We start from the raw sequence: 15,680 nt of genomic DNA on the forward strand, positions 1-15,680 counted from the left end.
TTATACGTGCCATAAATTTTTAGGTTTGGATAATTAATTGTAGTAATTTATGACCAGGCAATCGAAGTATATGTAAAAGATTAAATATGTATGCTGGGAAAGGGCGCTTGCGGCAACATTCCTCTGTCTGACATCCGCCTATATAGCAACTGCTCTGCATTATCAATGGGATGCCAAGACTTGTAGGTTTCTTCAGCTCCTTGCACCTCAGAGGACGTTACTTTGCAAAATAAAATATAATCGATTGGGGAGGAATGTTTAAAAAAAAGCAAGAAAAAAGAAAACAAGAAAATGTGTGTGGGGAGAGAAATTTTCGGTCTCAAGGAAATAGGTTTGTTTTTTTTCCCTCACCCTCCCGCCTCCCTTTCTTTCTGTACAGAGGTCTGGATTGTCTGCTGTGGTAGGTAGAGACCAATTCCACCAGTCTCAAATGGGTAGGAAGTTTCTGTTGTTGTCGTGGTTTGTGACCATTTTAAGTGGCCCAGATGGGCGAGAACAGGCTGTCACAATGCATTTTTAGCTTGAGATATAAATTGATGGGTGCTCAGAGGCTGCTCAGTGAGAGACAAGAGGGGGAGAGAAAGTATAAAAATGATCAGCGAGGGACGCTTAATCATCAAAACTTGTTATAAGGTGCCTTTCTTTAATGAAATGAGGAGAGCAGGGTTCTAATCTTTCTAATCAAAATCAAAGCGAGGTAGTAGGACATGCTTGTCCCCTTGGCTTCTCAGCCTTCTCCGAAATAAAAAACCTGGAAGTCATTACCCACTGATCTTTATAAAATATTGCCCTTTCATATTTCTTTCTTAACGTTTTGAGGTTTCTCTCCCCTTTATTGATTTGTACTCTCGCTTTTATGGCATCGTGGTTTTTTTCTTTTTTTCTTTTTTAAGGTGGTATGGTATGGGTCAGTCTGAGCATCATCCTGGCACCAGAGGAAGCTCAAAGCTCAGTTCAGTCAGAGCCCAAGTCCCCTGCTTTTTATGTTTGAAACGTCTTAAGGAGCCCACTGAAATGTGCAGGTTAAAAAGCATTTTAGCAGGGCCAAGAATGATGGACAAAAACAAAACAAAACAAAACAAAACAAAAAACCACCACCAACAACCAAAACTGAATCCAACCCAACCCAGAATAGTCCTGTCATTTCGTGTATTTTTCTCTGTCTTCTCCCCTTCTAAATCCCTCCGCGTAAACTCCATTAAAAAACAACCACAACAACAAAAACACTGTTCGGATTTCAAAATGGATTGGCCACCTCATATCTGCAATGGAGAAAGTTCACCCCTTTTATTGGAAAAGTTCTCACTTTGGATGGAACTTTTCAATCAGCTTCGGGCCCCCCTCTCTGGTGGCTATGTAATGAAACGCTTTTATTAACGTTGAAAAGAAATGATCCATGCGTCTCAGTTCTGAACCCCCCCATTCAACCAGATCTCATTTCCTAAGAGACCATAGGTCGCTTACCCTCCCCCAGCCCATCCTGCAGTCTTTACTCTCGCACAAGTCCCATTGGAGCTTATGGGCACGAAGGGATATGGCCCCTTTTGTCTCCGTCGAGGGTTTTCTTTGTTGATGATGGGTTGTTTTGTTTTAAATCCTGCTGCAGTTACAGTTCATGTGCAAGGCTCTTAACTGCAGAGTTGCCCCATAATTTTAAGTGTCATTTGGCTGCTGGTTGATAGTGGGGAATAATAACTGAGCAGGCATTGAAATGATCTGCCATTGGAGAGCCTTAATCTTTCGATAAGAAAAAGAAAAGATGCAACGTGACTTTCAAAAGAGAGAGAGAGAGAGAGAGAGAGAGAGAGAGAGAGAGAGAGAGATGCACATTTTCAGAACCTTGCGGTGAGTATTGCTGGTCATGAATGTAACAATAATACTCAAATGGAGGATCTTCCTTGGGCATATGGTTTGCATCTCTGTGTATATATTTTCCTGCTTCGTTTAAAAATGGCCCTTTTGTAAAGCACACAAAAAAGACAGGATACTACAGCTGTGAAAGCTGTCCATAGGTACATTTCCGCAGGGAAAAAAAAGCCAGTTTTACAACTCTGTTTGTCTCACTGTTATGTGTGCTGAATAGAATTGAACAAAACAGGACCACAGAACTGGCTAGACGTCTGGGTTTAATTGTTTTATGGTTTAAATAAGGTGGGTGCTTTTCTCTTTGAAACCAGATTATTGGAATGTTTTGTCTACAGACTACAAACAACAGACCCCCTTGGCTCAGGGGGGAAAAATACCACCCTAAATTAAAACTGATAAAAGCACTGAAGGTTGAAGGAGAGATGGTACGCTGTTGCGTTTGTTTGTCAGTGTGTACACACGTCATGATTTTTATGCGTTCCTTAGCAGAAAAAGAAGGAACAGAAATAATTTGTGCAAAAGTACTGCCTTCTTGTCTATGAAGAAACAATCACTATCTCATTTTATCTCTAAGGCGTCATATCAAGCTATCTGGGAAATCAGTAACTCGTGTAATTATTGGTTATAAAATGCCTCCTGATAAGCTCAGAATACCCATAGCCACTTCACAGTTTAGTAAATCATACAGTTTTCTTTGGCTTTCTTTTAGATTTAATCTGATTTAGATGCTTGAAGAAACCGCTCCTTTCCCTTTTTGACAGAGGGGATCTCTCTCTCTCCCTCTCTCTCTCTCTCTCTCTCTCTCGAGTAAAGAAAACGCAAGATGGCGCTGTTGTTCAATATTAGAAGTCTTTTGGCCCATTAAGTTACAACGCATCCTATTACACCTTTAGGCCTCTAAAAGGTTGTAAGAAAAACAAATCAAAACAAATATGTATAAATTCCCTCACCTATGACTTGTAAATTAGCATATAATGTGTATCGGAAAAGCAAACACATTAGAAACTGTCAAGATGGTAGCACAGCTCTGAGTCTTAGGTAAAATAGTCTTTCAATAAATAGATTTTTTTAAAAAAAATATCGGTTAATTATATCTGATGAGACACAGAGCCCCTCAGTCCAGCAGCAACCAGTAAATATATAAAATGCTTGCGGAGAAAGCTGTTTTGTTGAAGTCTTTTTCTTTATTAGAGCCAACACAAGTTACACCTTTTCAAGAATATGTTTCTGAAAAAAAAAAATGAAGCCGTAACATTTTTTTGGCAGTAAGATCAGAACATTAAAAATAACTCACACCCATGACAAATACAGTGAAAATATATAGAATCCTACAATACAGACACATTTATAAAGCTACATTCCGAAGGGTGGAGGCACACACACACACACACACACACACACACACACACCCCAAAAAAACTGTAGACAAAGAAGAGCACTTTCCCTGGACCGTAAATGTCAAGATATTTTAAAGAAGCACTGAGAGTTGCACATAACTGATTTAATGAGAGTGCTTTTTGCATGGACCTTGAAGGTAAACATTTATTGTTAAGCCCTCATAGGGCGCGATAAATAGTCTGCATTATTTACTGTATCTTTAGGTATCACACAAATGCACATGCGGCTAAAAATGCAGCTAATGTTTCAGTCACATCATTTAATTTCAGGAAGAGACTATCCGAATTCTCAGTCATCAAATATAAATCCACCGCCATGTACAGAATGTTTAGTTGTTGGGTATTTAAAAGTAGGAATTACGTTGATCATATCCCTGTAAAATGGTCACATTGACTATCAGCTGCTAATTAAGGCATTTATATCCCCAGGTGCTTATTTCCCCCTTTAAATTGTTTTTAGGGGTTTAATGAGACATAACATTTTCTCATGTAAAATTCGACATGCTAATTCTACCCTGTTTATAATTATTTTTAATTTGTGGGTAATATTTGCTCACCGTACACGTATCTTTTCATTTCAGTAATAACCTAAGACATGGTTGGAAAATTGCTCTTCATATATGTGTGTGTGTGTGTGTGTGTGTATTTGAAAAAAAAAACACTACAAATCCCTATTTCTGAAGCTTTTGAAAGAGAAAATACAATAATTTGTTTTATTTGGGGACACCTAATAGACATGGGAAAGGTTGTTTTGTTTTCTCCCTCCTGAAAAGATGTCTACTTAAAAAAAAGAACACACCTAAATGACAGTCTCGCCAGTTATTTTAACTAGTTCATGCCACTAAAATGAAGAATTGGAACCCTGGAAATATCTTCCTAAGTTTGGGTTAAAATGTATTTCACTCTTCCACACTTCAGAACAGTTGGCATTTCTTAGGTCTTTTCTGAAATTAATTAACTTGCATTTTCAGAAAGAACATAGGGGGAAAATTTGAAGCAATCGCTGGAAATATTTGAAGGGAAAACGCTGACAGTTAATATCACGCCATAATTTATAGATGTGACTTTGATTTTTTTCACTTTTAAAAAGCTGCAGAACAGCACAGGAAAGATTAATTTGCAGCCCTTTTTTCCCTCAAAATTTTAAGAGGAAGACCGCTGGCTTATGCTATATTTAATGGTCTGAGTTCCTTAATGCTGTCGTAAAATGAAGTGTCTCAAGTGAAAGGTTTCAATGAATGGTCATTCACAGTGAAGAGAAACTAGAGGGGGAAATAGGTGCTTTAGCAGCATCTGTAAAATTAAAACATGGAAACAACTGTCTGTGATTTAGAAACATGTCGATTTTTAAAGGCAACCCTAACCACACACAGACACACAGATACACACGCAGAGATACCCATACAAAAGAGAGTTCGTACTTTCTGTCCCATTTTCCCTCTCTTTCTTCAAAAGTAGCTTTCTTAAATGCATTGTTTACTTTATTTCCTTGAAATGATGCTTTCCTGTTATTTTCAGCGCTGGGTTTTCAATGGTTGGTCCAAAAGGAAGAGGGAAAAAAAAATCCCAGACTCTTCATTCATTTATTTATTTATTTTTAAAATAGGACAACAATAACCAACCAATCAAACCAATTGTCTCCTATAGGGGCAGCTTCTCTTTTTGTTGTGTTTGTTTGTTTGTTCCATTTCGATTTTTCAACAACAACAACAACAACAACAAACAACAACAAAAATCGGAAGAAGGGATGCCACGAGCTGAATAGGCTGCCGACTCATAACCCTACAGGCGTAGAGTCAGAAGAGAAGAGACGAAAACCTCACTGTAAATGCGTAACCAACACTCAGTTGGTTTCCTGTTTGTCTTTAAACCCCATCAAAATATCGCCACGAAAATAATATTTCTATTGACACCGAATTGGTCTGGCTGGCGTTTCTTTTACCTGTTGAGGTTACCTAAATTGACCTCGCTGGCGCATGTATTTGCTGAGATAAGTGAAGAGGCTCGCTTGCAAAAAATCACCTAAGGATATTAATGCGCACCTTTCATAACCCTCCTTCATTCATTAGATATGTTTTCCCCCTTCCCTTCTGAAGGCTGGTTTTTCCACGTACCCTTCACCCCCTTCAAGACCCCCCAAATCCTTGTCATTTTCTTTCTAGCCTGTCTTGGTGTGGAAGAGTGATGAGTACAAATCGCGTGTGAAAGCGCCACACCATCGGGATTTTGAGGAATTTGCCTATGGTGTTAAAGGGAAGGAGCAACTTACAGACAAACTGAGAGAGAGCTCTACCTACCGACAGATACAAGAGAAGTCAAGAGCATTAAGAGGCATAAAGCAGCCGTATACACACTCAGGCACTATGAAACGTCTTTGAGAGCTCATTAAAAAAAAAAAAAAAAAAAAACCACAAAACTCAGGACTTTATACAGTCCAGGGAGAGCCTAGCACTAATCTCTTAGAATTAAAGACTTTTTTTTTCATGCGAAAGTCATGAGTTCCTACTTTGTAAATCCTCTTTTTTCCAAGTACAAAGGCGGTGAATCGCTGGAACCAACTTACTACGACTGCAGATTTCCACAAAGTGTAAGCAGGAGCCATGCTCTGGTTTATGGTCCGGGCGCTACCGCTCCCAGCTTCCAACACCCTTCACACCATGTCCAAGAGTTTTTCCACCACGGAACCTCCAGCATCTCTAACTCTGGATACCAGCAAAACCCATGCGCCTTGGCGTGTCACGGAGACGCGTCTAAATTCTATGGATATGAAGCTCTACCAAGGCAGTCGCTTTATGGTGCCCAGCAAGAGGCGACCGTTGTACAATATCCTGACTGTAAATCGTCTTCCAACAGTAACTCTAGCGAGGGACAAGGCCATTTAAATCAAAATTCGTCTCCCAGTCTCATGTTCCCATGGATGAGACCACACGGTTAGGACATTTTTTTTACTCTCCTCCTTTAACTGTTTTTCTTTATTTTATATATATATATATATATATGTGTGTGAAAAAAGATAGGCATGGCTGTAAAGTCTGAAAGAAATGAGCAATTTTTAATAATATTTCTTCTTCCTAGGAAGTCCTTTGAAATCAGACAAGCCAGCAGTAACTAGAGAGACAGCAAGGTGATAATACTGTGCAAAGGTTTTAAATCACAATAAAGTAAAACTTGTTTTTTATTGCTTGCCTTGAGGATAGGCAATAAGATACAGCTCCCACGAGGTTATTTGCATGTTGATAATACACTGCTCTTTAAAATGTCATATAGCCTTTCTTAACCGCTTGGAGACTTAGGCTAAAAGGTAGGAACTTGCATAAGGGAATTATTCATACTTTACATAAGTATGTTTATATATATATATGTATATGTGTGTGTGTGTGTGTGTGTGTTTGTAAAGCATTACACATATATATGTATATATGTAAAGTATTACTCTCTATATATCTATATATAGCTAGATCTATATATCTAGCTAGATCTATCTATCTTTATATATAATTAAATAAAAGTTAAACTTAAAGGGGAACTTAGTTCAGAGCTGGGTGGGGTGGAGGGAACATTCTACTGTCCTGGACAGGAAAAGATAAAGAGAGAAAGGAAAATGGACTTAACAGAACTTTGTTTGACGAAGTAAACTGCAACCATTCCTCATTTGCACAAAATCCTAAATACTTCAAAGAACAAGTTTCTCTCCCCTAGCCTCCAGGTTGTATATAATACTTGTTAATTCAAAACATATGAAGGTTAGACTACCGAGTGCTAATTTTAAAGGACAATCTAAGAAATAAAGTTTCCCCCAGCCCTCAAGAAGACCCACTTGCCTTGTAAAAGCTTATAGGCTTTGGCCCAGAAAAGGCTTAAATTAGACATAAAGGGGGAAAACGTTATTTATCAAAGCTTTGATTTACAGGTAAACACATGTCATAATTTTGAGCTACAAGATATTTTAGCAAATCTATTATTTTTTCTCACCGAGTAAGTACTATGGAGAAGGGAGAGTAAGGAGTCAGATTCAGATACATAAGCCCTTATTATGTTATTGTTTTAAATGTCTATTTATGTAGCTGTTTTCAATACACTTCCTGTGTATGTATATACATATACATATGTACTCATCTCTATATGTGTATACACACACACACATTGATAATACAATCACACAAGGGAGAGGTAACTTATCCAACAAAAATGCAGGTCCTTAGGGCTCAAAAATATTAGGAAGCTGTGAACATATATTTAGTGAGCTACATTTGCAAAAGGAAACCACAGTTAGACATTTTGCAGAAGAGGAGTGGGCTGGGGGAGGTTGGATTAGTAATAATAATATAGTTAGAAAATTAAATAGCTTGTTTCATTTGATTTAACACCACAGCTAAAATCCATCAAATATTAGGAAGCTGGGAGGATATATTTTATGAATTACTTTTGCAAAGGGAAACAAGAGGTGGATATTTTGCAGAAGAAGGGTCTGGGGTGGGAGGGAGCATGGTTAGGGTTTATTATTGTTACTACTGCTACTATTATTATTGTTGTTATGAAAAATAAACAGTTTGTTTTATTTCGGTTTAATACCACGAGGGGCTGCAGGCATAGAGAAGGGAAGACCACCAGTGTCTCTAGGAAAGATCAGGCAAGGAGTTAAAAAAAAAAAAAAGCACAAGGAGAGATCTAACAAGTTATGTTGTTTGTGTTCTATAGCTCCCGGAAGGCGCAGTGGCAGGCAGACTTACAGCCGGTATCAGACCCTGGAGCTAGAAAAAGAGTTCCTCTTCAACCCTTATTTGACACGGAAGCGGCGGATTGAGGTCTCTCACGCCCTGGGACTGACGGAGAGGCAAGTGAAGATATGGTTCCAAAACAGGAGAATGAAATGGAAAAAAGAAAACAACAAAGACAAGCTCCCGGGGGCCAGGGACGAAGAGAAAACCGAGGAAGAAGGGAATGAAGAAGAGGAAAAAGAAGAGGAGGAAAAAGAAGAAAGCAAGGACTGATTTCTCAGCTCCTTGAAGTCTCGTTTTATGGCAGATGATAAATCGAGATGTTTACGACGGTCATTTGCTTTTATAGAGTATAGAATGGAGAGCCTCACACAGCAGTAACTACCTGTCAAAGAGTTCTAGCCTTTTTTATTGTCATAGAACAACTTCCCCTACTTTTTTCTATATATATATATATATATATATATATATATATATATATATATATATAGCGGCATTTTTGGTTTCATAAATATATAGTTGGCTTTACTACAACAACAGGAGGGGGGAAAAACAACACAAAACAATCATTGAAGCAAATGCCACATCTCCAAACAGTAGATTCTCCCCTACTCCCACTTCTATCTGTCTAGATAAAGATATATAGATAGATATATAAATGTATGCATCTTATGTATTCGTTTTAATAGGTTTGAATAGTATTTCTTCTCTACCTTGGTTTTCCCCATTCATGATCCAAGGGGAAGTATGATATTGCTTTCTGCTAGTCTTAGCTTTTTAAAAATATCTATATATCTAGGTATCTTCAGTGCTAATACCCAGTTATCATTTAACTTTTAGCTGCCTGTCTGAATTGGAAGATTGGAGGATGACCATAGGTGATACCACGCACATTAGCTATATATGACTATATCTGTATGTAGATAATACCTATACGCCTATGTCTCGGTAGGCCAAAACATGAAGGCTAAGAGCCTAACATTTCATGATTTATATAGGCACTGTTTACCATTTCACTGTGTGAGCACTCGAAATTCTTAATATACTACCTAAAGGGAAACCTGCAATAATAATCAAATCTATTATCAACAAGGGGCTTACATATCCTAAATTTTACTTGGTCAGAATTTATTAAAGGAAAAGAGCGAGCGAGCTGCGTTTTGCCCTGATGCAAGCTACTAAGTAGCATAAAATAAAATGATAATAATAAAAAAAACTTGTAATGTACTTTTCACTACCTATAGAAGGAGTCATGCTTTCAAAGTATTTGTAATGCGGTTTTGTTGTATTTGTTGCTGCTTATTTTCTTGGAAAAAATTTCCCAACAACTGAAACTGCCTAGTTGAGAACGCACAGTATTGTATTATTTTATTGTGCTTATAAAGTAGTGTAGAACTAAATTGCACTGAATGTATAGTTATCTATTTGTCTTGACTTATCTGTTAATGCAACATGCTCGAAAAAAAAAGTCATTTGTTTTATGTAAAAGCATAGTTCTGCGTGTTCAAACTCTGAATGTAGCAATTTCTGCCAGAAGCCAATTTCTGGACACCGTGGATTTGTATTGTATACGTGAGACATTACGTAAATAAATAAATAAATAATAATAATTAAAAAAAGATTTTAAAAGGTCTGAGTTGCGTAAATTGTTATGCATAAATTTTAAACCATTCATCCACACACACACGCAGTTAGGAGATGCCAATGAGTCCCAAGTAATATTTCATAGATTCAAGTTACTGGTCGCCATGCTAGCATAGTTCAAAACCAAGAGCCATCTTTAAGTTGCAAGAAAATCAGGATGTCTGACTCTTGGCACAGCTACAATAAATGTGGGTAATTAGACATGGTGAATAAGCCAGGGGGCAAATAAAACCTGGTATTATCATTACCAATGCAGTATTGTTTACTGATATGTAGTCTTAGTGGTTTTTTAAAACTCCATTTTCAAGTTGCAAGCTTCCAGACATATTCATTGTTAAAATTCTTCTCTTGGTATGAAACATGCCTACGCATGTCCACCTTCCTTGGGGTGGATTTGGGAGGGGGGGGGCAGAGAGAGAGGGAGAGGGGGAGAGAGAGAACAATGTATTAAATGTAAATATCTTTATTTTACTTTCCTCACCTGGGAACTTCTACTGAGAGGTCTCAAACGTGTAACATTCTGGTCTTCCATAGCTCTAAAGTGCAGCAAACCCATCACTCTTTCTTTCTTTCCTCAAAATGAGGTTACAATAACCCAGAAGATTCAGAATTTCTCATGTCATATGTATGTGCAATTTGCTACTTGCAAGCGATCGTTATAAAGCGATTGAGAGATTGGAAAGAGATTATGTATACATTAAAACGTGTTTTAACTACGTTGTGGAGATATTCACAAGCCATACTTGGACTATATGAGAATATAGTTAACTAAGAGAAACCCTCATAAGCATCTTACCAAGAAAACTGTCATGAAAGCAATGAATAGCTTTTTTCAGATGCAAAATCAGAAATTCTTTTTATGAATCAATACATAAATCCCAGTTATCGCTCTTGCACCTGAAGATCTCTAAGTGACACGACACTGAATCTCTTCCAATAAAACCTGAATGTGATGGCTTCAGTTCTTCCCTTTGTAAAATAGGAATATTATAAATATGCCACCCACCATCATTTTGTTAAACCATATATGCTGATCTTGTAAATATTTATTTTTTTCTTTTCTGTTGATAAATGGACTACATCATATAGGAGTAGTGGATATAAAAGTGGCGGGTTGTTTACAACGAAAGTATAGATAAGAAAGCACAAGATTCCTAAGATACATCCTGATGCCCTGAACTATGTCTGGAGAAGAGACTGGGGTTGGGACATTCTTAACCCAAAACACCAAGCTTAAAGGATTTAAATGCCTCAAATAATTGAAAATGTTGGATACTGCTCAGGAAGAGTATACAACGAGGAAGAACTAGTTTATAACATATTAAATCGATACTGATATGTATATCCATACACCCCCACAACCCCACAATTCCCACACCCCCATATACATAATGCAAATGTATATGCAATATGACGATGTATAAGTGTAATTCTAGATTTCTAGTACCGTTTATATGTGTGTGCATATACAAATGCTCAAACACACACACACAATGCATATGCATATGGAATATGAATGTGTGTATGTTTCATTCTAGAAACCTAGTGCAGCTTGTATGTTGTGCATGTATTCACGTTCAAAACACAAACACAAACAATGCCTATGCATATGGAACATGGATGTGTGTATGTCTCATTCTAGAATTCTAATGCAGATTGTATGTGTGCCTATTATTCATGTTCAAAATACAAACACAAAATGTATTTGCATATGCAATAAGAATGTGTCCATGTAGAATTCTAGTGCAGATGGGGGGGATAGGAATATCTATCTATCTATCTATCTATCTATCTATCTATCTATCTATCTATCTATCTATCTATCTATCTATCGAATTCTAAGTATACTCTCCCTCCACTCCCGAATTCTAGAATTATACACAAGCACACACACACTTCTATGTTATTGTGCATTCTAGAGTGGACATATATGCTCATGCACTCATTTTCTCCACGAAAGGGCTAAAAATAATAAGGATCACTGTAGAGTTTTCCATTTCGAATGTAGACACTTAAGGTAAACTGTTTTATTAGGCATAGAATAGGCTGGTTTATTTTAGCAGAGGTATAACCTTCAGGGTTATTCATGCCATTTACAACACCGAAGTTTTCTTCCTCTTGCTTCAATAAAATGGATCTATGCTCTTCACACCTTCCACAGCAATGTTAAGGAGCCTTTGCAGGCAGCAGCTTGCGCTATTACTGAACTTTTTTTGTTTTGTTTTGTTTAAGGTCTTGTCGAACCCATACTCTTTTTAGAGAGGTTCAAAGAAGAAAGATAACTTATCAAACTGTTCTGTTCAAAAATTTTTAAAAAGTTGTATGCGCAGTCTATCCATCATATTTAAATCCACATCTCTAAGTAGTTTTATATGAACGAATACCACATAGCGACACTCATCTATCAAACGGTTAGGAGTTAAATTATTGAAACTTCAAGTGAAGCAGTAACTTTTGGGGTGAATGTTTATGCTGTCTAGTCAACACAACAAAGTCGCATCTTCATTTGACATCCGGTTATTTTTGTAATCATCCACCATTTCAAGAGAAAAAGAGAAAAGAGGATTTTATGGGGTAAAGTAATTTGAAAGAAGATATGCTGTTCACAAAGTGGCTTATTCAGAAACGATCATTGCTTCAGTATTACTGAAATTAGTCTCATCTACCCGCCTGAAGTGAGAAATATCCTATTTCACGCTTTTTATTAGCCAATCAAATTTCCTTCGGATCTCCATTTGTGATTTGTGAAAAATGTAATTCCTTAAAAAACTGAGTTTGAGCATATTGCTCATTTTGCCTTAATTTATTATTCTAATCATAGCAGCAGCTACACGACAATGCAGCCATTAGGCTAAAAAATTCGTTTAGATTTTATACTCGAAATGGGCACAGATTATATTTTAGAGACAACGAATTTCTCGGGCATTTATTTTATTTTATTTTATTTTTATTTTTTGCACTGCATGCAGATAGGCTGGAGGATGGGTTGAAAAAGACGAGGATGAACACGGAAACTTTGAAAAACAAAACTTGGAAAGAAATGAATCCTTCCACATTTTCTAGCTGTTATATTCCCCTCCCCCTTCCTAGATTTGATCCTCTTGTTACCTTTTCCAAAGGGGGTGGGGAGGGAAAATTATTTCTCGAATATTTAATTCAAGGAAAGAAGCGACAGGCTATTTTCCTAGACAAGGCTGTTGGATAAAGGGAATGAGAATTAAATACTGAAGTCATGGGCCCTAATGTTTCAAGTGCGGGGAAAAACGTGTCGGACAGGTTACCTCTGACTTGCAGGGCTAAAATTTCCTGTTCACTATATGGATTCTATTCTCTGGTTTACTCGTTGGAAAATGAGGAGTCCATTGTGTTCTTAGAGCTGCTGCGGTGGTTGCTTCCCCCTCGTAACTTTTAACTACCTGTTATAAAATTTATTGGTGGTTTGTAAAGTGAATAAAGTAATTTCCCTTCCATCCGGTTGTATTACAACCTTTGTGTTGTTCGGATAGACAGACAGACAGACAGACACACTTAGCCCCCACCCCACCCCCCAAAAAAGCAAGCAAACCAGAAGTACCTGCAGAATTGAACTCTGGAAATAGGGGAACATGGTATGAAAATGCCTGACAAATGACTGAATTCAGTTATTGCGACAAAGTGTATTTTTCCTCCCAAAGCTTTCTGCCATGCATGGCCCTGAAGCTAAGAGTTGGGATTGTAAAATGTTTCAACCAGGGGAGAGAGGGGAGAAAATGTAGCATTTAATCTAAACTAGGAGATCTGGTCTTTGCGGTTGTCTATTTGCAGACTTGTGGACGTCTCCACAGGATCAAAGCAGGCCTGTACCCGACACAAAAAAAAAAAATTCTCTCTGACTCCAAATCAATATTTTCAAGTGTTTGCACAGGCCCCAACTAAAAACTCAAAGAAACATAATATCGCCTGCTATATAATTCCTGCCCGTCCTGTCGCATGATTCAACGAAAGCACCAGACTCTGAGATGTTTCCTTGAGAACTAGTATTAGCTGAGATTTCCAGTCACAGAGTGATAAAAAAAAATCCCTCCATGAAACTGTAAAATTGGATCGGACGCTGTTAATTTAAAAAAATCACACCAACATTTAGGGTAAAAATGTGGGAGTTTATGGGTAAATACCGCATCAGCTGCTCAAGTTTTGACTATTATTTGGAGAACTTCACTCTGAATCTTAATATCCCAGGGCAGGATATGGAGATTGGCTCAAGCCAAAGAGCAAAATTATTATAATTTAGAAAACCAAAGGAGGGTTGAGGATCGCAAATTTGTGTTGAGCTTGCTAGTGAAAGTGGACACACCCTTTCCTAAGAATATTGTGTTGCCGAGAGATGTTACTACACGGTTTAATTAGGTTAGCTCGAGGAGCTTGCGGACACAATAGTGTTATTTAGCTTTTCCTACTTCCTGAAAATTAACACGGTTTTATAATGTTATTATTTTTAAACCTTCCAGTTCACCCCCTTTTCTTCCTGCCTCTTTAAAGTCCATCCTTCCTCCATGTTGATCTCTCTAAGTAGCCCAATTAATTAGCCATAATAAAAATAAAAACCATTATATTGTGAAGGCCATATCTCCCTGGTCAAACAAAAAAGGCTTCACATTAAGACAGGCACTAATGCTAAGAAATTAAAATCTAGTACGGACGCGCGCGCGTGTGTATATATATGTATGTCTTATATGTATTTATATATACCCAGTATTAATTTGCTTGCTTTAAATGGGAGGAGGGGTGAAGAGAGGAGAAAAAATTACTAATATTAAAAAAAGAATTGTATAAACATGGCGACAGACGAGAGCATTTGCACTCGTCACAAAAATGCAACGCATTCCTGGTTGTTTGCAGAAAATTTACAGCTAAGCAATAAAAGTTTACGACTGAATCACAAGTTGGATTGGCCACAGGAAGTCATGTGGACTCCATCCATGAACGTGAACTTTTTATTGTGGTTTCTCTTATGACTCTTTCACAGTAGTCCTCCCTTTAACAGTCCAAGCAGTGCCAGGGATAGGATGGTATTTTTCCCCCACCTAATTATTAGCGTTATTATTATTTTTTTTAAAATCTAGATTTTTTTCCCTCCTTGGGGTTGGAATTGTTGGTTGCTTTGGGCGTTTTGGGAATAATGAGTTTACTGCTGCGTCTTGTTGCCGCCTCCTATTCTCCACCCCTAGGGGCAAAACGCAATACATTGCCTTTGGAGGATGCAATGATGAGGGGCACAAGGAGTTGTAAATACCTTTTTTTTTTAAAGAGAAAAAAATAGATGCCTTCCCAAGCTTCCCCCCAGCCCCTGTCCAACCAGAGAAGAACTATTTTGCTTTTGTTTTCCATCTTTTTTTTTTAAAAATCTTTCTGTGGAGCTGAGCTGCAGCGTCAGTGGAACAGAAAGAGAGAGAGAGAGAAAGAGAGAGAGAGAGAGAGAGAAAGAGTGGGAGAGGGGGAGACAGGCAACATTGGTAAGTGTTCCCTTATTGGCTAAAATGTGTAACTAATGATCCATAGCAATGGGTGTTAAAGATAATGATGCATCGTTTTGCGAGCGAGGGGTAGGCGAGGGGTGTAGCTTGGGTATGACAGAATATGGCCAGGATCGGCACAAATGTAGTTAATTCGGTGAAAAAAGGGTTTACGGGTGGTGATGTCACATTGGTGGGGAGCTGGTTTGCTGGAGACAGACAGAGATGCGTGCTGCAGTCTGCCTTTCCATTGACAATGGTGCAGTGTGAACAGGGGTGGTGCTGTGCTGGGGAAGGGGTGGAGGGGGGAGAGACTTACTGAAAGGCCTAAGAAAGCATCTGATCTACTGGTTAAACGAGAGGAAACCGAGAGGGCTCGGTTGGAACCTTGGCCGGGGGGGGGGGGGGGGAGGGGAGGAGGGGGGAAGAGAAGAGCGAACCCGGAAGCGACATTTTCCATGAAAATGAAAAATAATCCCAGTCCAAACTTTTAATAAGAGGCAATCATTGACTATCTAGCGCACATGCGCAGTGTAGGCAGCCAGCCGCATCCAGGAAGCGCA

General features: G+C 38.2%; 1 protein-coding gene and 1 long non-coding RNA gene across 2 annotated transcripts in view; both read left to right on the forward strand.

The window, feature by feature from the left end:
* Positions 1 to 5,308: 5,308 nt before the first annotated feature.
* Positions 5,309 to 9,610, forward strand: HOXC8 (homeobox C8). The gene is made up of 2 exons (XM_048832165.2): positions 5,309 to 6,193; positions 7,962 to 9,610. The coding sequence occupies exons 1-2, from the start codon at positions 5,758 to 5,760 to the stop codon at positions 8,252 to 8,254; spliced, it is 729 nt and encodes a 242-aa protein (XP_048688122.1). The 5' UTR covers positions 5,309 to 5,757; the 3' UTR covers positions 8,255 to 9,610.
* A 4,999-nt stretch (positions 9,611 to 14,609) lies between these two features.
* The window catches only part of LOC125627614 (uncharacterized), a 69,087-nt gene continuing 68,016 nt past the window's right edge, over positions 14,610 to 15,680 (forward strand). The window contains exon 1 of the long non-coding RNA XR_007354063.2: positions 14,610 to 15,117. This is a non-coding gene — a long non-coding RNA (uncharacterized LOC125627614). The remainder of the gene's footprint in view (positions 15,118 to 15,680) is intronic.

Source organism: Caretta caretta, chromosome 20 (genome assembly GCF_965140235.1).
Source record: "Caretta caretta isolate rCarCar2 chromosome 20, rCarCar1.hap1, whole genome shotgun sequence".
NCBI classification, from domain to species: Eukaryota; Metazoa; Chordata; order Testudines; family Cheloniidae; genus Caretta; species Caretta caretta.